At 36.9% G+C, this 22,285-nt stretch overlaps 1 protein-coding gene across 18 annotated transcripts in view; it reads left to right on the top strand.

The window, feature by feature from the left end:
- The window catches only part of svila (supervillin a), an 82,912-nt gene that overhangs the window by 4,982 nt on the left and 55,645 nt on the right, over positions 1-22,285 (top strand). For 7 of the 18 annotated variants that reach the window (XR_014032156.1, XR_014032157.1, XM_081393646.1 and 4 more), the window contains exons 1-3: positions 16,860-17,047; positions 20,947-21,007; positions 21,506-21,591. Coding sequence is in view for 12 of the 18 variants with exons in the window: in XM_081393646.1 (XP_081249772.1) it covers positions 16,993-17,047; positions 20,947-21,007; positions 21,506-21,591 (202 nt within the window). In the remaining 6 variants the exon portion in view is untranslated. Of the gene's footprint in view, positions 1-16,843; positions 17,048-20,946; positions 21,008-21,505; positions 21,592-22,285 lie in introns of those variants that run through there. The other 11 variants (XM_081393639.1, XM_081393638.1, XM_081393636.1 and 8 more) reach the window with 4 other exon arrangements.

Raw genomic sequence — 22,285 nt, 5'->3', positions numbered from 1 at the left:
GGAGACAAAAAAATGTTTTTTTTTAAAGGTCCCGTATTATGCCCCTTTTCACAAGATGTAAAATAAGTCTCTGATGTCCCCAGAGTGTGTATGTGAAATTTCACCTCAAAATACCCAACAGATCATTTTTTACAGCATGTTTAAATTGTCATTTTTTGGGTCTCAGAAAAACGCGCTGTTTTAGTGTGTGCCCTTTAAATGCAAATAAGCTGCTGCTGGACAACCCAGGGGGCGGAGCTTCATGAGCTCGCGCTCAGTCTCTCAGGACAATTTCATCTCACGGAATGATGATAATATCAGAAACTCTCAGTAACGGAGTTCATTTTGAGTCGGACAATAATGCTTACAGAGTCAGAGTGCTGTATAGAGATGGAACAGGTATAGTTTAGTAGTTTAATTACGGTTATTATAACGTATTTGTCATCTGCTTGTATGTATCCATTATTAATAGCCTACAAGTCTGCTGTTTCGGACCAGGTCCGAATGATGATCAAACATATACTGATGAGTTTAATAAAGTTTATTGTACATCACACAAAAGATGAAGCGTCAGTTTTACTTCAGAAAATCACCGTAAGAGCTGAGTAAACACAGTAAGTTATAAGAAGTGCGCAAGTACATAAATGAATTTCGGTAGAGTTGAGGGAGCATTCCTGTGGGCAGAGGTTAGTCAAAAAACTGTTTTAATGACGTCATTAAAGAAGGAAGTAGAGGGATGTAGTCCAAACGGGCAGTTCGATGTAGGCGACTTCTGTTAAATAAAATATCTCGCTTGGCATTGAACTTTGAGCTTTATAATTTTACAGATATTATTTATACTCTAACAACAACATTACACACTAACTAAAGTTTGAAACAAGGGATCACGAAGAACGGGACCTTTAAAGTTTTCGAAAGTTATACATAGTTATTACATAGTATGTTTTTACAGTACACTGAACTCTTTCTGCAAATTTCAAGGAAAATCAGATTCCTCGTGATATGACCCATTTTAAGCTTCTCATTGCAGAGTATAAACACAGTCATACGCTCCTGACCATAGACTGACTTAGCACCATATTTACACACTGACATACCTTCTGCCCAGACACACGTAGTTAAAAACGTATACTTAGTGCTCACATGAGGATCCCAGATGTGTTGATCGCTCAGAATGTTCTCTGGCAGTGGGCCACATGAGTTCTGGAACTCTGGGGAAAAACAGTCTGTTTCTAAGGCCTAATGAAGACATTGTCCTCTTATGGGGGCCACGACTGTTATTGTTCTCGAGTAATTTGCTTGCTCAAATCTATGTGTTTGTGAAAGTGGGTCACAGCAGAAAAAGCACATCCGTTTCGAGGTTAGGAAGGGTCACATCTTTGTTTTTCTCGTTCCTTTTGCTGCTGTTGTGACTTTTTATTTAGAGACAGCAGTGCTTTTAGGTTGATTCTTTATGTGCACCGTCAGCTGTTTGAATGCTTGCTTTGAGGAGGTTAAATCTAATTGCATTTGTTTAAAATATTGGTGCCCACTTGATGGAAGTTAACAACTCCAGACAGTTGTTAAACTACAGTATGTGTGGTTTGCAAATTGCATTTGGTTAGTTTCTTAATGTGGAATATGCAGGCACAGTTGTGTTAATTTTTTCCTGGCTGGATAGTTTAGCCTTTCTTTTGCTCTCAGCGAAATCATTCGACTTTGGCAGGTAGTCAGCAGTAATTTTATTAGCGGAACTTTTACGTGGATGGTTTTTGTTTCTGTAACTTATTGTAGCTTGAAGTAAATGATGCCAATTAAACCAGTTAGCCAAGAAACACAAAATGAGAATGAGATCGTTTTTTGGTATTGTTTAAGTGGAGATTGATCCAAGCTTTTTATTGGATGCACCTGAGGTTATCTAGTAATCCCTGCATGTCATGAGGACACACTTCAGAAAAATACTAACATGCTTTGGACACACACGTCTTATTTTTCCTGGTTGCCTGCTGTATGGTTTGTTGTGGATGGATTGCACTCTAAATGCGACTCTGTTTTTCATATCGATTTGTCTATACAGCCTTGTCAGCTGGAAACTTTTGCCTGTGCAAATGGCACTAAACTTAAGCAAAGTTGATGTCACAGAGGAAAAAAGGAAGGAGGCAGTTTTTTGCAGAGGTGATGGGTTCAGCCTGTGGTTGAGCGAGAGAAAGAGAGCGAACATGATTTTTCAATTAAGGCTCCCCTCAGAATTTTCTCCGTAAGAGTGCAAAAAGCCAGATCTGGAGGGAGATCAAACCTCCACCCAAGTTAGTGCATGTTAAATTACACACATACACACACACACACACACACACACACACACGCACGCGCACGCGCACACACACGCGCACGCGCACACACACGCGCACCCCCCCCCTATCGTGTTTAAAATCTTTATCTTCAACATAATTTAAGTAATGCCAATAGTCTCAAGTCCATGTTAAAGATTTCACAGCTCATGTTGTGTGGTTTTGACAATGACTTCATATTCAACCCTGTAAGCTAGTAGCACCGAATCATTGATATCAATGCACATGCAAATATGGAGAGGGAAAACCCAATTGTTGCGAACTTGCGACCCAATTTGCTGTATTCCTGCTTTATTTAAATGTTGAACTGCTCTCTCCACACCTTCCTAAATGAGTTACAGTAACGTCTCTAACTCAATCTGCAGAGTGAAATCCAGCAATTAGCAATTGGACAGACATTATTTAGGTATTTGGCATGAAATTTAGGAGGAATATTCAAGTAATTTACTTGCAATGTAGAGGGTTGTGTTGATTTCACATATGGGTCAATGACATGACGTGCATCTTTTTGTGTCCAAGTGCATTAAATCCCTGTTATAATAATTTGATACATTCATGACTTGTAGGCCTCACTTTATTCTATTAAACCCATTTTGGTATCTTAAACCCCCAAAGTGTCAGGTGTCACAACAGTCCACACAAATTAACTAAATAAAATACTATGGCTTAATTTTATGTTTGAAACCTTTCGTTAAAGGGGACATATCATGCTAAATCCACTTTTTTAGCCCTTAAATGCATTTTGTTGTATATTTGGAGTGTTTAGAAGTACAGAAAAGTTGAAATTATTCTCTTCAGGTGCTTCGTTGATATCTTTATATTCTGTTTTGGTCATATTTTTCAACCTGTTCAGATTTTTCTGTTATCTATGACGTTTTGTGAACTATCACGTCACAGTATTTGCAGCGGAACTGCCAAATAAGGACATTGACTTCCAGCCCAACACTTCGAGCAATCCGCCATTTTTATTTCTCGCTGCAATTTTGTAGTCCAAGCTAAAAGATGCAGAAGTTAAGAGAGGGTAAGTTAAAATGTTCGGTTGTTGGATGTAGTAACCCATACGCTTCATTACACCGTCTAATGTAGATGAACTGCCGCGCTTATGACAGTGCGCATGTTTAACTGAAAGAACGAGCAGAGAGAGAGTGAGACCCGGTCGCGCGCGCGCTCACTCTCTCTTTTCAGAGCCAGGCGAAAGTGTAACCGTCTCCAAACTAGACGCTGTCTTGCTCTCTCTCCCTCGCACATATTAATCAAAATAAATCGACACGGTGGTAAAAGGTCGGAAGACCAAAGTTTCATGTGTAAATACAGTAAGTAACACATCATTGCGATACATCCATATGAAGACGTTCTTCTGCAGGTTCGTCGTCTTCATTTTCATCTCGCTCCGGCTCCGGACTCTGGCTCGAACATGTAAGGCTGGCTGGACAAGTCTTCCGTTGTTGACATTTTGTTAATAACGTGTGAATAAAAAGTTTCTGTGCCACTATAATCGTATCTCTGCTATTAAACTATGAAATGGCCGAACGGGGTGGAGTTGAACCTCTGCAAACTGGAGAGGGGGCGGGGTATGACGTGTCTCAATTGTATTTAAAGAGACCGCACCAAAACGAGTTGCTGTCAGACGCACATCAGAAAAGGGGTAAAAAGGGGGCCTGTGGAGCTATAATAATGAGGAATTCAGACCCAAGCATTGCAGTTCCGCTTTATATAGACTACAAATGTATGATTTATATGTTAAAAGGAACGATTTAAAAGCATGATATGTCTCCTTTAAACAAATTTTCTAAACATCAGTGTAAAGCTCTTTAATTGTCATTGGCCCGTATAGTGTACTTTCTGTATACTACTATGTAGTATAATACACTTTTACTGGAAATAACCTGTTCCTTGATTCCAATCTTGCTATTTGGCACTATGCAGAAAAGAGTGTCGTGTCTCCGTGCTTCTGCATAAAGCTTTGCATAGTTTCCATATTAAAGTTTGTATATACTAGTAATCCATATGCAAAAAATAGTTTACATGTGTAAATTACGTAGTTATGTAAATTATATCTTTACACAATGTCCTCTCTATTTAGTGTACTTTGTTGTCTAAAAGTCTGAGACGCTAGTGAAAATGCTTCTGTTGTCTTTTTTTTAATAGTTTTTTGTTGGTCTCAGACTTTCTGACCTCATTATGTTTGAGTTCTCTATACTGTCCTTAACATACAAGCCATAAGTTACAATATAATTTGGTAAAACATTGGAATCATGTTGACTTCAATTTACTAGTTTGACATTAGGTTAGCTAAAAAAAAGAGGCACAGGAAATTGGGCACTTTACAGTTTTATGAGACCACTGTCTTTTCTCCCAGTAATGCTTATCAAAAGATTAGGCCTTATCTCTCCCTTACTGCATTATGTCTGACAGATATATTGAGCAAAGATAAGTCTCATTTGATCGATGGAGAAGCGGAGATGGATAAATTGCCTGAGGAGAGACTTGTGAGAGAGACAAATGTCTTTTTCACACTCTTTTATTATCCGTTCCTGTTCTGTTGCTAATGGTTGGCCTTTTGAAAAGCATTCACAGAGATAAAGTGATGCACATTTAACTATATTTGTCTTCCTGCCCCATGCTGTGCATATATACAGTAATGTCAAGCTGTATATATTTGACCTGTCTTAATCTAGTAATAGAATAGGTTTCTAACATTTAAGCATGAAACATTTGGGGTGGGACTGACAAGGGGGGTACTAATTTATATAACTGGATATAATACTCCTTTTGTGTTTTAGCCTAAAGTGTCTTTCATTTTAAAGGCTAAAACTGTGATGTGAATGTTGTGATCTTGTTTTATCAAAATAAATTGGTATTTTGGCACTAATTATAATTGGTTTGACTAGAATATTTTTCACCAATATTTGCACTCCATGTCATTGTTTTTTAATGTGGGACAGTTGTTCTAACGCAACAAAATATCCAACAACAGAAATGTACTATTGTGTATTAAAAAACAAACAAACAAAAAAATTCCAATGGTGTTTCACAGGTAAATTAACTTGCTATTTTTTCACGAACAGCCATTCAAATTATTAATCAGTTAAGCAAAATTAAATTAGTAAATTATCTTAAATTACATAGATTATTCATAAAAAAAATATATATATTTATACTAGTAAACTAGTAAAAAGGAGACCAACAGCACAGAAGGAGAGAGAGTAATAAAACAAATAAACAAGTAAAAGAAACATCATGGCAAAGAACGAGACCCGCTTTGTTTACTCAATGTGTAAAGCCAAAGGCTATAACTCTAGCAAGTACAATTTCAAATTTCTTTTAAAAGAACTCAATGTGGGTAATAGTCTAAGATGTAAGGCAAGCTATTCCAACGCTTTGGGGACACCACTGAAAATAATATCATTTTAAATTTGTATTGTTGTTGTCTAATGATTGTCTAGTTACTTGTCAAAAAGCAAAAATCAATTCTGCATATTGGTTATCAGACTTAAATATTTAGAAAAATCAGTATTGCTATTCATAATATACATATTCATAATATACAACAGTATCTGTCAGTCGGTCTTGTTAAAAACATATTTTGCTGATTTATTATTTTCTCAGAATGTCTTGTCATCAATTCAAAAGACTCAAGTCAGCTTTTCCCAGATACAACAGATTGACAACTGTGATATTATTGGTCATTTAAATTTTTTTTCCCTGTATCCACCTGTTATGCCTAAAATAACATTTTCCTATAAAATCTTTCCCAATTTCATGTATGATTATTATTTTTAAATGTACAGTATAGAGTAAGTGTCTTTTTAAGTATGTTTGTTTATTCATAATAAGCATCAGGCTTGTTCACAGATCAGATCTGGTTGTTTTTGGCAAGGACTGAGTTTTCAGTTCCTTGCTGACACAGAAAGATGCAGATGTCCCAACGAATAAAGAGGCTACACTGATTGTGTGTCTAGCCAGATGGACTAACTGGCATCATTCCATGATATTTAAAACGAAATGTTTTCCTGCCGTGACCCACTTGTTACCCTCATTAAAAGTTTTCTGTGATGATTTGTGCCTCTATCAACATTGCAGCACTAATGAACTGTTATCTCCATTCATTTTGAGTTCTTGATGAATTGGCCAGGTTTTTGTTATCCCTTTGTGCCCCTGGTTTGGGCCAGCCGTTGTAGCTTTGGCAAGGTCCAGTGTCTGTTTTCTGCCTGCTACCCTAAAACTCTCTCGCATCTTACCGGTCATGAAGAGTTAACCTCTAACAAAAACACTCTGTGGTATCAAAGCTACTCTGGTGTGAAACCACATCATGGTTTTGGGCACATTGTCCTGTCACGTGTTTCTCAGTTCACTGGGCTGTCTTGTCCTTCCCAGACCATCCCATTTGGCATGCCTGTGTACAGTGACTACAGTCTTTGTAGGATGGATCAGATCTGATCCTAGATTTCACTCTGGTGTCCATGTGCAAAGAGAGAAATGCTAAAGGGAGAGAGCATGTTGAGAGGTAAAGTGCTTATAGATTCAACACATCTTTCTTACTCTGTTTCCATGCTGTCATATTTGTGCTTATCTAATCTTGATAAGTTGTGCAGATAATGCTTATTCAGAGATCTTTTTCTTGTGCCGTTTATCGTTTTTCTTGTGTGTTATAAAGCCTCATTTGTCTTTGCAAATTTGAATGAGGCATATGAAAGAATGCATTTTTGTGTGTTGGAGTTTAACTCGTAATTGTTCCTACTCCCCTATAAATATGCATTATTTGTCACTCAAACTTGTTTTGCCTAATACTATATTTAATAAGGTATTATAAGATTAATACGATTTTTCTTCTAGTGACAGATAAATGTTTATTCCAGGCTCCAAGGTTGCCTACATAAATACATTGTCATATTAGTCATATTAGTATTTTGAACTGTGTAAGAGTGTCCTGCTTTAAAGCAGAATAACCAGTTGATTACATAGTGATGATTCCTGTTTGTGTGAACACAATTGACTATGTAAGGATTATTCTGTTGATTTAGGAGTGGTTTGAGAGTGTGGTCATTCAATTTAGTTATTTACTGGTTTATGGGTAAAGCATGAAAATACACTATAGTAATTGGACTAAAAGTAAAAAGACAACTCATTAAAATGGAAAACAAGTAACCGGAAAACTCTTGCCACTTGTCATGGTAATTTTTTTTTTTTTTACATATATAGACATAACTGAACTTAACTGATATGTTTTGGCTTTTGCCCAACTGAATTAAGTCATTATCAGTTTAATTGCTGTTCGAGGAATTTATTTATCTAAATGAGGACATAGTACTTATATATATGTTTATGTATATGTGTATATATATATATGAAGAGTTCAGATGCAAAAGCCTCTAAGTGCCATCTGAGATTTTCTTCTAGAATGATCATTTTTATCAAGCTCGTATATTTAAGTTCAGTAATTTCACTTAAATGGCAATGAAAATTACCTATGAATTGTCATTTAAGTGAAATTACTGAACTTAAATATACAAGCTTGATAAAAATGATCATTCTAGAAGAAAATGTCTAAAGGCACTTGGATGGAACTCTTCATATATATAATATTTTATATATACTTTCATTTTTAAAGTATATATATATATTTTTTTTTCACTTTTACAAAAATATTACAAAAAGTATATAATGAACAATTATGTCTCCAAAGGAATGTTTTGTTTTATTTTGCTAGACATTTCAAGTATTTGCTGGAGAGGCTGTTGACTAATTCTGTCCAAAGTTAACTTTCCTCAAAGGTTACTGATAAGTTGTTTACTTGACCTATGTGCACAAGTGAAGACAATAAGGAAAAAGAAAAGGAAAAATAGTTGAATTTGCATGTGTGTGTGAAGCTTTGAGAAGGGGCACTAGGTGGAGCTCTGTATTCTTTCAGGTGATGATCTCAGCCATATTCAGTGTTTTTCTCTGTGTTATTTGTGTGATATCTATATCTCTCACACACTCATTTGCTATCCCTTGTTACTCCTCACTCTCACAGATTGCAGTAATCTTAAACAGCCATGATCTGTTTTATCTCATGCTGACACCTAGACTCTGTCCTGCACACTGTCATCACGTTTACTCCAGAGATCCCCCTCTCTGTTTAGTGTACAGTTTCTTAGAACATTAGTTTTGTTTAGAGAGGACACGACTTGGACACCTTCCTTTCACAATGTTACACATTTGCTTTGATCTAAGAGGCAGCAGAATAAAAAAGGTTCAGTCTAGTGATTTAGACCTGTAAAGTTAATCGGCCAGGAACATTAATCACACAATATTTGGCCACTTTCAGATTAACAACAAACAGCAGTTTATCTTTTCACTTGTTCAGTTCCAAATTCTACTCATTTTTATCAGTATATTTTTCGAGTAAATATTAAAATGAAAATAACTTGTTTTATTCAATAAGTATGTGCTACTGTTCAAATGTAAGTTTGGGTTCATAAATATGTATTAAAATTAATATTTTTATTCAGCAAGGATTATTAAAGTACATTGATAGAGACAAATAAAACATTTATAATGGACCAAATGCTGCTCTTTTTAACCTTATCGAAGAATTTCTTAAAGTGTATGACGCTTTCCACAAAAACATTAAGCAGGAATACAAGGTAATATGTTTGTGGAAAACGTGATATAATTTATTTCAGAAATCTTCGTGTTTTATCAGTTTTATCACTGCGATCTGCATTCATGCTTTAGCTGGCTCGCACATCACATCAGTGTGTCAAACTTCACTTTGTCCTTGTGCTTTTATATCACATGATAACTTTTCCACTACTCTCCTCCCTGTCAGTCTGTGAGGCCTGCTATGGCATGGCTGTGGTGGGAAAGCACCGTGCTATATTTGAATATCTCTGATGTCTGTCTTGACATAGATCTTTAGCTGCCACACAGTACTCCTGTAGAGGGGGTGTGACTGACAGTGAAGGGGAGCGTGTGTGTGTGTGTGTGTGTGTGTGTGTGTACCAGTACCACATGGCCCTCTGCTTTCCTCCCTTCTTCCTGTTGCTTGTTCACTCTCTGACCTTCTCCAGAGCTGATACATCTCCTCTGAAGAGCAGCGAATACATCCATCCTTAATACTACTCTGTATTTAACCCTTTCACTTTTGAAACTGTAGTCCACTTTTCCCAGTGAGGTGCATCTGAAAACCGTTACTGCTATAGTAAGTAGTTTGGACATATGTATTTTGTATTCTATTGAACGAAGTATGTGATGTTTGAAGTTTGAGACTTTTAGAACGGTGAAATATAAAAAAGCATGGAATTTGAATGAATTGTGTCCACTTATAAGATTTAGTGTGTGTACATTTTAATGAACCTAGAATCCCAGTATCTGGTTTCTTTTTACTGTAAGTAAAGTGGGTCAGTATCAGCGACTGAGAGTGCAGAGAGACTGAGCAGTGTCCATTAAGACTGAGTGAACTTTGATATGAGACAAACACAGAAAGACAGCAGAAAGTGCTTATAGACTGCAGGACTGAGTGGTCTTGAATCCTAAAGGGTATTTGTTACCTCCCATTACTGACAAATTTCTAAAACTTCATTCTAGGTAAGAATGTATTTTGGACTGTTTGAAGTTGCTATAAATGCTTTTTAAACATCATAGTGGGCAGGTCAGTACTGTATTTAGCTTGTTCCACTGGGTGTCATTGCACATCCCATCTGAACAATATAGGTTAAGTCTGAAAGCTGAAAAATGTATATGGAGGTAAGAAGCCATCAAATCCAATCTGATTTGTTCTTCACTACCCATTGTGTGTGAAGTTTGGCAGTTGGTGGAAAGAAACAGAAATAGTGTCTGATGGAGTAAGTGTATTTATAAATTACAACTTATTAATTTGTACAGATGAATACATGTTGTAGTCACTAAATTATATTTGCTTAAAGCTCACTTGAATGCCCTCTAGATCACTAGACATCATGTGCATTGAAAGCCTGTTTCAGTAGGAGGTGCTTTTGTACATAACCGCTATTTGTGAATCATTGACCTTAGATTATAGATGCAGCCATATTGTTTTTTTTCTGACCAGTGACCACTTTCTGTTGTGTATCCTTTAATGGTGTGTGTGTGCCTGTATATGTGTGCGGGCAGTAAGCCTAAATAACGATGCCTCATGCTTTACAGCTGTTCAGTGACCCCACCTGCTCTCTCTCCATCACTTCTCTGACCAAAATAGACCCACACAAATGGCAGATACACATTACAAACAATATTTTCTGTACAACATGAGGTCAGAAGAGGAAATTAGGCTTTTAGGCTTTATACCCATATGCAGTCAAATGTGATTAGGATGTGAAAACGCATTTTGTAGTGCTGGATAAGCTTTTAAGCTATGTAAATATCTCCACACCGGAATATCATTTTCCATTGAGTATTTGTGTCTGTAGTCTTTAATAGCATGACTTGCGTGTTAGCTGTAAATTATATGCCTTGTGCTAAATATACTCACTCTAGCTTAAGAAGCTCAACTGGCTAACAATGACTTATTATCTGGCTTAAGGATAATTCTCTGTGCTTTCTGTCACTGTATAACAGAATTCACTTGCGTGATGCGTCACAACAGTGTTTAGCTCAGAGCATGTCTGAAGTGTCAAGTTTGTATTGAAAAGACGTTGAACGCAAAGAACAGAACACAGGATTGCTGAGATGCCTTTTAGAATGTTGAACTATTTTTAACTTGACAGCTTCTTAAAAATAATGCTTATTCTGTGATGCGCTGAACAGCCAAAGACATCATTCTGACATTGTGTACGCTACAGTTAAATTCGGTAAGATTTCGGGTTTGGTAAGATTTTTTTGTTTTAAAATGTTCTGAAGTCTTTTTATGCTCTTCAAGGTTGCATTTTCAATTTTAATATATTTTAAAATGCAATTTATTCCTGTGATGGCAAAGCTGAATTTTTTTGCATTCATTACTGAGGTCTTCAGTGTCACATGATCCTTCTGAAATCATTCTATTATGCCATACTTTGGTAGCCTGACTACGTCAGACTTCCTACTTCTGCTCAATTTCATTTCACTTCTGTAGTCAGTCTGAGATAGCAGCTTATCTTTCAGTTTTCCATCGGCCTTCGGACGGCCAGGCCAATCAACGAACAGAGGGCGGGCTGAGAGCCGTGACGTAGACGCTGATTGTACCGAGGATGCGTAGATTTACTTCACATAATCTGCAAAAGTCGTTCACAGCCATGTTTACTCCGGTATTTCGCTCGATGGTTTTGTTTTCTCATCATACATGTGTTTACAGTGGAAGTTAGATGCTGCTGAGCATGCGCATAACACATGTCATAACCAAACGTCATGTGATTGGCTTACGGGTAACCAATGATTTTAAACTTCAGACAAGCGCCCCCTAGCAAGAGAGAAAACACTTCTCTATTATGCTATTCCAGACTCTGTCTACGAAGCAAAGTGAAGTAGCAGAGTTTGGTGTTACCAGGCTAATACTTTGGTGCTCAAGAAACAATTTCTTATTATTAATGTTGAATGCAGCTGGTTAATATTTTTGTAGAAAAAATATTAAGCAGCCTCTAGATTCTTTGATGAATAGAAAGTAAAAAAAAAAAAAAAAAACAGTATTTGAAATGGAAATCTTTTGTAACATTATACACTAAGTGTCTTTACTATCACTTTGTTTATCAATTCAATGTGTCCTTGCTGAATAAAAGTATTGTCTGTCTGACCCCAAACTTTTGAACAATAGTGTACATTATAGCACACAACTTTTTGGGTGAGTGTTGTCTTCTGTATATGAATTTACTCTATACTTAAACTTGTTTATGTTTTCTGTAAAGTTCAAAACCCTGGTTGAAACTGTTGGCTTCATTTAGAAGATGACATGTCATTGGTGCCCTAGATACTCAGTGAAGGTTATCCACTGAAAACACACACACACACACACACACACACACACACACACACACACACACACACACACACACCCACACACACCACACACACACCACACACACACACCACACACACACACACACACACACACACACACACACACACACACACACACACACACACACACACACACACACACACACACACACACACACACACACACACACACACACACACACACACACACACACACACACACACACACACACACACACACACACACACACACACACACACACACACACACACACACACACACACACACACACACACACACACACAATGCTTAACACATAAGGTGCAGCCTCATCATTGACACCGCCCAGCCGTTCAGACAAAGGAAAGTAAGAAGAGGTGACCCAGAGTCAGCCACTCAGAAAACACATTCCCTTTTTAGTGTGTGTGTGGTAATTTTACGTAAATGTCATGTGGAATGTGTGGACAGTAGGCTTGCTGTGATAGTCGGTGTTAAACAGCCCCCCATCGTAATTATTATTATTTTATTTATTTTTTTACAGTAATAAAATAAAAAATTTAGTTCAGTTAGAGAACAGACACTATGATTAACAACTAAACGAGTCTGCTCAATTCAGCGTGAGCCGGTGTTGTCACGCGTCTATTAACCAGTGGGAAAATGTCCCAAACGTCACATCCCCAGTGGACAGTTTTCTGACCTCCTATTGCATAGTAAAACTGACCCTTAACAGGTGACCAATGAGTGGTTGAAACCAGACTCCATGAGCGTTTACCAGTCACCTCCCAATCTCAGGACTTCGATCACAGAACAAGCACTGTAGAAGTCATACTGGTTAAATGGAGCAGAATGCCTCTATGGGTCATCGGTTCATTCCTTTGTTACAGTCTGAGATTTCATTCTGCTACATCAATTACAGGGGTGAAGTGAAACACTGAGTAACTGATGCAGCGTGATTCCTTAGCATATTATTCACATTCCACCTAATGATTCAGGTTTCTAGCATAAACATAAATGGAATCTTGATCTGCCTGGGGATTCCTGCCATTTATCAGTTGATTCAGTTTTACACAGATGTTCATTAAGTTTAGCACTGCTTTTTTTTTTATTCAGTGTCATAACCTGAAATGGCTTTCATCAAATGGGCTGCTTTGGATCTGTAAACTGTGGTAAGGTTATTCTACTTTATTACTGAATGTAGCAGGGAAAAATATAGACATACAGTACAGTATTTCTAAAACTGGACTCTCTTAGGGAAAAGACAGATACTAATTTAAAGAGATGCAGTTAAACTGTATTTTTATAATCCAGTGCAAGATAAGGCAGCACCTTGTGACATACATTTATGCAGAATATTTCAGACTTGTCTGGTTTCATTTAGAAGATAAGTTAGATCTATTAGAAAACCAAAAGTCAGAATAGCTTAAACTTCCTTGCCAGGATTTGTTTTTCTGGCATGAGACACTCTGAAAGTTGATATGTGTGGAAGTCAGAGCCAAGCTGAACATGAGTTATAGTATGTTAACTTTATCAAGAGAGCCCAGACACGCAGCCTCTTTGGTTTAGTTCTCTGCTAGTCATATCTGACCCTTTCCATCTTATTAATTGTTAAAAGTGATCTTTTTTTTCTGTCTTTTCCCAGATGTTACCATTTCTGGAAGCAGGTTTCCTTTAATTTCCGTTAATGTTTGCTGGGACATTTGCCATTTACTGTTTGATAAATGGTAGATGCTGAAGCTAAAGTTCTACAAACTGCGGCCAGTTTTTTTTTTTTTTTTATGAAATTTTCTGATACACAGGAAACTATCATGCGATTTTTAAAATCTGGATTTAAGCTTAGACCCTTTACATTGCCTTTTGGATTAATTTGTCTCATAATTCACCTTTATTTCTGTTTGCTTGAGTTTATTGTCACCATTTACCACTTTAATCTTTATTTACAACTGTAGCGAGCAGATGGTGTTAAACCAAGCCCAACAGTTTGAGCTGTAAATACTGAGCACGTGTGCATGCGATGGTGTCATTAGATGGTGTGTTTTGGATTAAGGGCTGATGTCATATTTGTGGTATTTGTCATCTGAGAAAGCAGACTGGTCTCTGAGGAACTAGTAGATTACATTATGTGTAATGACAAGGCAGTGCACATGCCCTTCTCGAGAGCCACATGGTGATGTCATCCCTATTCAGACTTTAGTTAGATCCCGACAAGAACTCAAGTGCTGATTATCTTAGATATTAGTTCAGTCTCTGGAATGTCTTTGATTTCCTGATATTGGTCTGTGATTAATCTTATCTCCATCAGATACTGATGCACCCTATCTTGAATTGGCCCTATAATTGTGTCAGGAACAACAGCAGCTGGTTTTTCTGGCCACTTGAGACACTCATTGACACATTCTTGATTTTTGATGGGTCTCAGTCTCGGGCCATCCTTAAGGGTGTGTGTTTCTGTATGAGGATAAGTATTGCAGTGGAAACATTGCAGTCAGGATAAAAGGCCAGAAATAGTGCAGGCCAAATGCCATTCTGCATGTACATGAGTGTTCAAATGCCCTGCTTGCTCGAATGCACACTGAGGTTATTTCTCTCTGCTGCTGTGTACTCTCCCTACATTCCACACTGGCCTCATTCTCTAATGTCTCGCCTTCTTTACACTGCCTCCCTGGGTCCTTTCTTTTGTGTCCCAGTTGTGCATTTTTCAATACATGTCTTCCCCTTATAGTCCATTTATAATGTTAGTAATTTGGGCTGCATTCACACCGCTGCAGAATGTGTTTGCCATCCCTGATTTGGAGAGTGTGTTTGACGAATCTGTAAAGAAATACATTTGCCAGTCCCCAAAACTGACTGTCAATTTAGCCTCTGTTAGTTTTTTGGGATATGTTCATGGTTGTTGTGTCCTGCAGTGGACTGGCCATCCGTTCAGGGTGTTTCCTTGGCTAAGGCTCCGGCATCATAGTGATCTTACATAGGATAAGCGATTTGGAAATTGGATGGATGGGTTTTGTCACATATTTGCTTTGTCACAGATTTTTGAATGAACATTCAGTTTTTGCTACGTAGTTTCCATAAATGCTCTAGGTCGGACTGGGAACTCTTTTGCGTTGTGAACCGCTTATGTTCATGCGTGGCTTATAAAAGAGAGGATAATTATGATATTACAGGCAATATTTAAAAGGCCCTTTGATATTTTTTCAAGTTGCTTTAACTAAAGTTACAAAGTTTATCTTAAATCTTTATTATAAACTGGTTCCAAAGTTTGGGGTCTGTAAGTTTTTGATTTTGAAAGAAATTAATACTTTAAGTTAAATGAATACAGCAATGATGCATTCAATTGATCAAAAGTGACAGAAAGGGAATTTGTAATATTACAAAAAATCTTTATTGTAATTTACAAATGCTTTTTTTTTTTATATAAATGTATCTCAAATTTCCACAAAAATATTAAGCAACACAAACTCTTTTCAACATTGATAATTATAAAAAAAATCTATTTCTTGGGCACCAAATCATCAAATTAAAGTGATTTCTGAAGGATCATGTGACACTAAAGAGTAAAGACAGTAATGACTGCTGAAAATTCAGCTTTGCCATCACAGAAATAAATTACGTATATACATTTAAAGAGTTATTTTAAATTGCAATTATAATATAATAATATTCAATTTTAACTTTAGCTCTCTTCCACTATCCATTATTTGACCATTATTTTTTTTCTCTTTTTATACTATTATCCAGCAGACTTCAGCAGTCAATGTCTTCATCAAACAGGTGACTTTATTGCATGAGAATTTCTGAGTTTGGCTGCCAGTATGGATATTTTATTTCATTTGAACCCTGGAGCTAACAGATGCACACAGTCAGATTCATTCTTTTGAAACTCACTAGTAATCCTGAGAAGAAATTCAAGCAATGAAGTACCCCCCCCCCCTCCCCTTCGTACACTACAGGGACCAGGATAGTAAAAGTGAAAAATCTAAACCTATTTAACACGCAGCATCATCTGTTGATATTGGGAAAACAGAACGGGAAAGACCTGATGAGTCCATAAATCAAGTGATTTTTCTAGTCCACACATCGTCTATTATTTTGTCCCTCCTTTGAGCACTTAGCACAACACTATGACTTGGCAAGTTATGTTCTCCATGGCAGAGATCTTGCTTTTCCACTCTCTTCTTCTCTAAGTACCACACGTATGTCATTGCTAAGAGACGATTGGAATTTCTTGTTCCTTTGAGGCACTTATTTTCTCTTACTTTCTCACCCTTTCAGCTGTCCTAAAAGCTAAACACACATCCACTGTATGCAGCTGCTAGTGCACACAACCGCTACTGTCTGACTGTTGTTGTCCTTCATCTCTCTCCCCTTTCTTTATATCTTTCTCTCTCCATCCTCATCCCCCAGCCTCAGTATTGTTAATCTGATTAGCAGTGAGTAGCATTAGCACCGTAGTTACCTTGCTAGCATTTAGCAGTAGCCATGCAGACAGCAAGAGGCTCTCCGTCAGCATAGTGTCATAGTGTTGGAGAGATACTGTTCTCCTCCTCCTCTCGCAGCATTTCTCTCTCTCTTTCTCTCCACCTCCCTTCTCTGGCTGTCCCAGGACTGCTGCAGCTAACTCTGCATCACCTTGCAGTTCAGACTCTGCTGCCTTTCTGCAGTCCTCTCTCTCTTTCTCCTATTTTCCTCCTCTCTTTGGTCCTTCACTATTCCCCCTCCCACCTTTCTGGTCACTTTCTTTTCTTATCAGTCATCCACTCCTCGTTTTATTCTGTCAATATGTACCGGAACCCCTGGATCTTCAACTATATCAACCATGTCAAGTTGTGCCAAGGTGAGTAAATGGCAGTTGGGGTGGGACAGGACAGGACAGGCCCACCACATCTCTGTTAATGCTGCTTGGGTTTTAATGGTGCTAGAGCCTCCAAGGACAGAAGTATTCAGGACAGGGGACTCGCTGACTAAAAACAAGAACTGAGGCATTTTGAAGCAGAGCAAGTGTCGTCTCTTTTGCATACTGTGGTTTAGATATGAATGTTTTCAATAGTTTAAATTCTGTAGTTGAGTCTGTTAGTCAGCTTAAGAGAGTTTGACGCATATTATAGCCTTTTAATGGTTTTGTTTTGGACTGTGCACTTGCGCAACGGCACATGCTTTTCCATTTATCCTGTGCGTTCTTAAGTAAATGGTGCATTTTCACATTTATAACAGGTGTTTGTGTCCAGCAATGCACTCTCAGACATATTTTATGCATCAAATGAATTTATAGTTTATTAAAATGTTCAATTTGCTTTCATTTATAGTGGAAGTATCCTAGTCAGTGTTTTGACTGCTTTAAATGTAAATGGGTTAATGCGTAAATGTTTGAATGGGTTTTAGAGATTCCCCTTCACCTAATTCCCCCTTTCCTGGAGTGCAGACACCAGCTGTCTTTTTAAAGACTCTTAAGATCTCCCTCTCTATCTGTGTATTGCTAAATAACAGTTTGACTCTTTTGAAGGGCATTGAAGAATGTTCAGAGTTGATCTGTTATTAAAACATAAAGCGCCATTAAAAATCATGATTTAAGTGATGCCATACATATGCACAATGGCACACTTCCTGTGTCCACATTGGCTAATCCTATTCCTCTTGAAGACTAATCCTTTATTAGCTGAGACAAGTGCTAACACCCCACTGCCACATTTTGGCACAGTGTTTTCCTATTTAACAGGTTTCATCCTGTAACTGTGTTTTGAATTCATGACTAGCATGTACTACTTGCTGACTTTCATGTAGTTTTATCACCCCAAGTGATTTGGGGCTGTATTTATTTATTTATATATATTTTTAAAGAAATGAATACTTATTCAGGAACATTTCAATTTACATTTAATCATTTAGCAGATGCTTTAATCCAAAGTATTGCTTTTAAAAAATCAATAAATTGCCAGCAATACAAAGTTTCAGTCATCGTTCAAGAAAAAGCAAGGATGCATTAAATTGATTAAAAGCAGCAGTAAAGAAATTTATAATATTATGAAATATTTCTATTTCAAATAAAGGTTGTTTTTTTGAAGATTGTTCATCAAAACATCCTGAAAAGTCACGATTTCCACAAAAATATTAAGCAACACAACCGGTTTCAATATTGATAATAAAAAGAAATGTATCGTGAGCACCAAATCAGCATATTAGAATGATTTCTGATGGATCATGTGACCCTGCAGACTGGAGTAATGGCTGCTGAAGTTTTAGCTTTGCAATCACAGGAATAAAGAATATTTTAAAATTCATTAAAATAGAAATGTAATATTATTTCATTGCAGTTTTTTTTACAGTATTTTTGATCAAATAAATGTAGTCTTAGTGAGCATAAGAGGCTTCTTTTCAAAAACGTTGAAAATCTTACTGACTTCAAACTTTTGAATAATTTATTGTTAATAAATATCAAAGTATTTCATTATTGATAAATATTACAAAATCGAACGCATGTATTGTATTAAATATTACATATTACTTTAAATCTATTTACATATTTTATTAATACAATAAATATTAAATTAAAGTTATACTGTGTGGTATTTACATCTATTTATATTGTGGTAAACGTTTTCTAAATGTGCCTTCATAAACTGTGACAATTGTTGTAAGCCTGGGATTTATGATCTGGTCATATGACCAAAGTACAGGCTTTGACTTGCTTCAATAACCTCCATGTGCTTTATCTCCGACTAATGCCAGATATTAATGACTGAACCCTATAGTTATGCAAGTTTATCAGTCACCATATTATTTGATACTGACTGTGCTGGAAAACAGGTGTGTGATATGCTGGAACATAAAATTATCCAGAACAGGTTTCAGAGCTGTACGATCAGCTTCAGTGTGATGCATGTTGTAGATCAGAGAGGTATTTTGGTGTGTCACAGGGCTGTGGAATAACATGCATGCTATTTAAAGTGCTTCAAATGTCACACTTGACTGTGTCTGATTAGCATCTGTACTTAAGAGGGCACAGAGCCAGTGTTGTCTGGATGTCTGTTAGCGGTGGGTGCTCTCAACAAGACCATGCAATGCACATAATGAGTGCTTAGGAAAATTTGAGTGATCAATCTACTTTATCTGCATTACTAACTGTCAGTTTGCTTGATGGTTTTGTGTTTTTGTTCCTGCTTCTGCATGGGAAACATTGTTATTAACTTTTCATTTACCCTGTAGTGTTAATTAACTGCAAGGACATTGGAAAATCTGTCAACGATTTGTTTTTAACGTTGGCATCATTAATCACTTAGTTTGCCTGAATAGCAATAGCTTTGTAGTTGAATTATCCCAGATGCAACAATAAACATCTGTAACAAATAGTACACGAAGTTAGCCTCAGTGCAGGGTACCAGAATTTCTGTCATTTGTTGCGAATTCAGTTTAAAAAAACAACAATTTCTATTAGGCATAACCGCACAAATCCCCACATTATTTTGCCTCCACCCAGTTTCACAAGTGTATATTTTCTCTTTCCTTCCAAAATGTCCCTGTTCTCTCTTTCATTCCCCCTTCAGTTGATGTTGTCTCATCCGCAGGCCCTGTGACTGAAGTAAGAGGAGATTTTTATGTGCTGAGGAATGTTTTTAGCAGATACTCATCCCAGCTGTGAAAACTCGCTCTGTACCAAAACAGAGTCCATCAGTTGGCACTCTCATTCACTTTCTCTTCTCAAATAGTGTTTGTAGAGAGGAGGAGGAAATGACATCTAACCACAGTCCTTAATGTGGATTAACATATTTGAATATCAAATTTTTAGATGTCAGAAAGGTTGTTTGGTCTGGATGAATGTGTGTAAGGCTATTGATCTGTGGGTAAAGTGGAAACACATGTTCTGGTCTTCCAGAACCCTCTGTGAGGCTCATATGTCAGATCTCCATGTGCTTATTCACATAATAACAACAGCATATAGTCATTTCATTGCATTACTCATGTGAATATTGAACCAAAACATTGTTAAATGAATCCCTTCAGAGTAATATATATATTTTTTTCTTGTTTTGAAGGGCTTGTATATTGGTTGTCACTATACTGGTTATTGGCCATTATTTGATTTGACATAGTATTTTATAGTTATATATATTTTTATTTTATTATATTTTTTATTTGACTATTTTTTCCCCCTAAATTTAATTAGTAAGAGTATCTCCTTGTACTTAAGCATCACAATTTATTTTACATTTCACAACACTTATTTATTCATAATAATAATAATAATAATAATAATGTTATTGATTTATATTATCCCTTTATTTACGTTTAAAATATACGTAATGTAAAATGAATATTTATTATTAGTATTTGGCATAATTCATTATCACTGTATTGCTACATTCTTTTTATTGCCTTACACTTAATGATAATGGAGGTCTGTGAGTGTGTTTTGTGCATCATTTTATGGATGCAGATGAGATACAGATGACTTTGTGCATTATAGGCCTACATGGTAGTCACTTTGACTAACAAAGCTGTTGAAACAGCATTCAGCACATGGGCCTATGCAGTTGACTCTCTGCATACGTACCCATGTGTGCATACAGAATAAGTCTGTTCAGCTATGGACACAGCACCATGTTGACGTCCATGAAATGGATACTATTGTTTTCGTTCCTGCCCTTCACATGGGGCCTTTGAAACATCTTTCACTGATCACTTCTATCACCGGCAGGAGTATATGTAGTCTGAAGGCTGTGCTTTCTTTTGTGTGCACAGGCTTCACAGGAGAAACAGCCCCTAAAGTTGACAGTACCAAACTACAACGGAGAGCTCTTAGGTAAGATTCTTATTTTTATGCAAATATGTAGAATGTTTATATAACTTGGGTTTTGATTTACTGTACAATTTCCATGGAGAATATCCACATCAACAGTATCTCAGTCTTTAAAAGTATTGTATGTGTACCTATTGTGTACATATGTAGCCATGCTTTTTAAAATGGTGTATTCACTTGAACACTGGGATGTCTACACTTTTAGATAAATGTGTGATATTTATTCTCCCAGCTAATTATTTTTTTTGTTGTTGCCCTTTTCTTGTATGCTGTGACCTTATTTCCTGTCAGGAAAATATTTAATCTTAAACAAAAACAAAAACCAGTTATAAAAAGAAAGTGAAGTGATGATATTGCATTTCATGCAACTGGGATGGAACTGTGTGATATCTTCCAAGATTCAGATGCCTTTTCAGGTTCTGCTTCTACAAAAGGCAATTCTGTTTCTGTTGTATTATATGCAAAATATATTGACATTTAAAGTTGGTTCACTCTGTCCAGCTTCCAGAAAGAGTTCTCGTTTGAGGAGAAAGACGAGGGAACCAACAAAGAAGTAGATGTCAGTCTGCTGGGAAATACACCCAAGGGTAAGTACAAAATACATCAACACTTCAGGTGTGTGGTTCTTTATCATGGCTATTATATACTAGTTAAATACTTACACAGTGAATACTCACTAAACTAGCAGTCAGAAGCTCTGTCATATACTTAGCAAGATTCAGTTGACTTCTGCACTTTTTTAATGGAGGTGTGTTATCCTAATGGTCAAGAATTTTAATACAAAGGTTCAATCCCAAAGAGGATTTGAACACTAAATGATCACTATGTTTCTTAGTCCCACTTAATTTAAGGAGGGCTGTCCCTGATATACTGTATTCACATGAGACATTTAGTATTTGCATTAGATGACAACTGTCTGCTAAAATAGCTAGTAACAAAGTATGTAATAGTGCCTTGATCAAAGTTCTTACAAGTTGCTTCAAGACTGTATGTTGTTTCACTTAGCATTGTCTTGATGGGTGCTGGACACATGTGTTGGGGGGGATGGGACACTGATGACCTATATTTGGTCTGCTTGGGGCCACCTGTTGTTGGGCAAGTTGTCTTGCTTACTGGCCCTGAAAATGTGATGGTTCTGTGAAAGAGAGTGGGTAAACAAGATTCTGTGGGGCTCTTGCATGAGCAGCCTGCTTCTGGTAAGCCCCAAAAGACATTTTTGCATTTTAGGTATTATAAACAATGTTGTTACATTGTTACTTTTACCCAGTGGTACAGGGATGA

The sequence above is a fragment of the Scardinius erythrophthalmus genome, assembly GCF_964197995.2.
Source record: "Scardinius erythrophthalmus genome assembly, chromosome: 18".
NCBI classification, from domain to species: Eukaryota; Metazoa; Chordata; class Actinopteri; order Cypriniformes; family Leuciscidae; genus Scardinius; species Scardinius erythrophthalmus.
The sequence above is the reverse complement of the archived record's forward strand: the minus strand, read 5'-3'. Positions and strand labels throughout refer to the sequence as shown.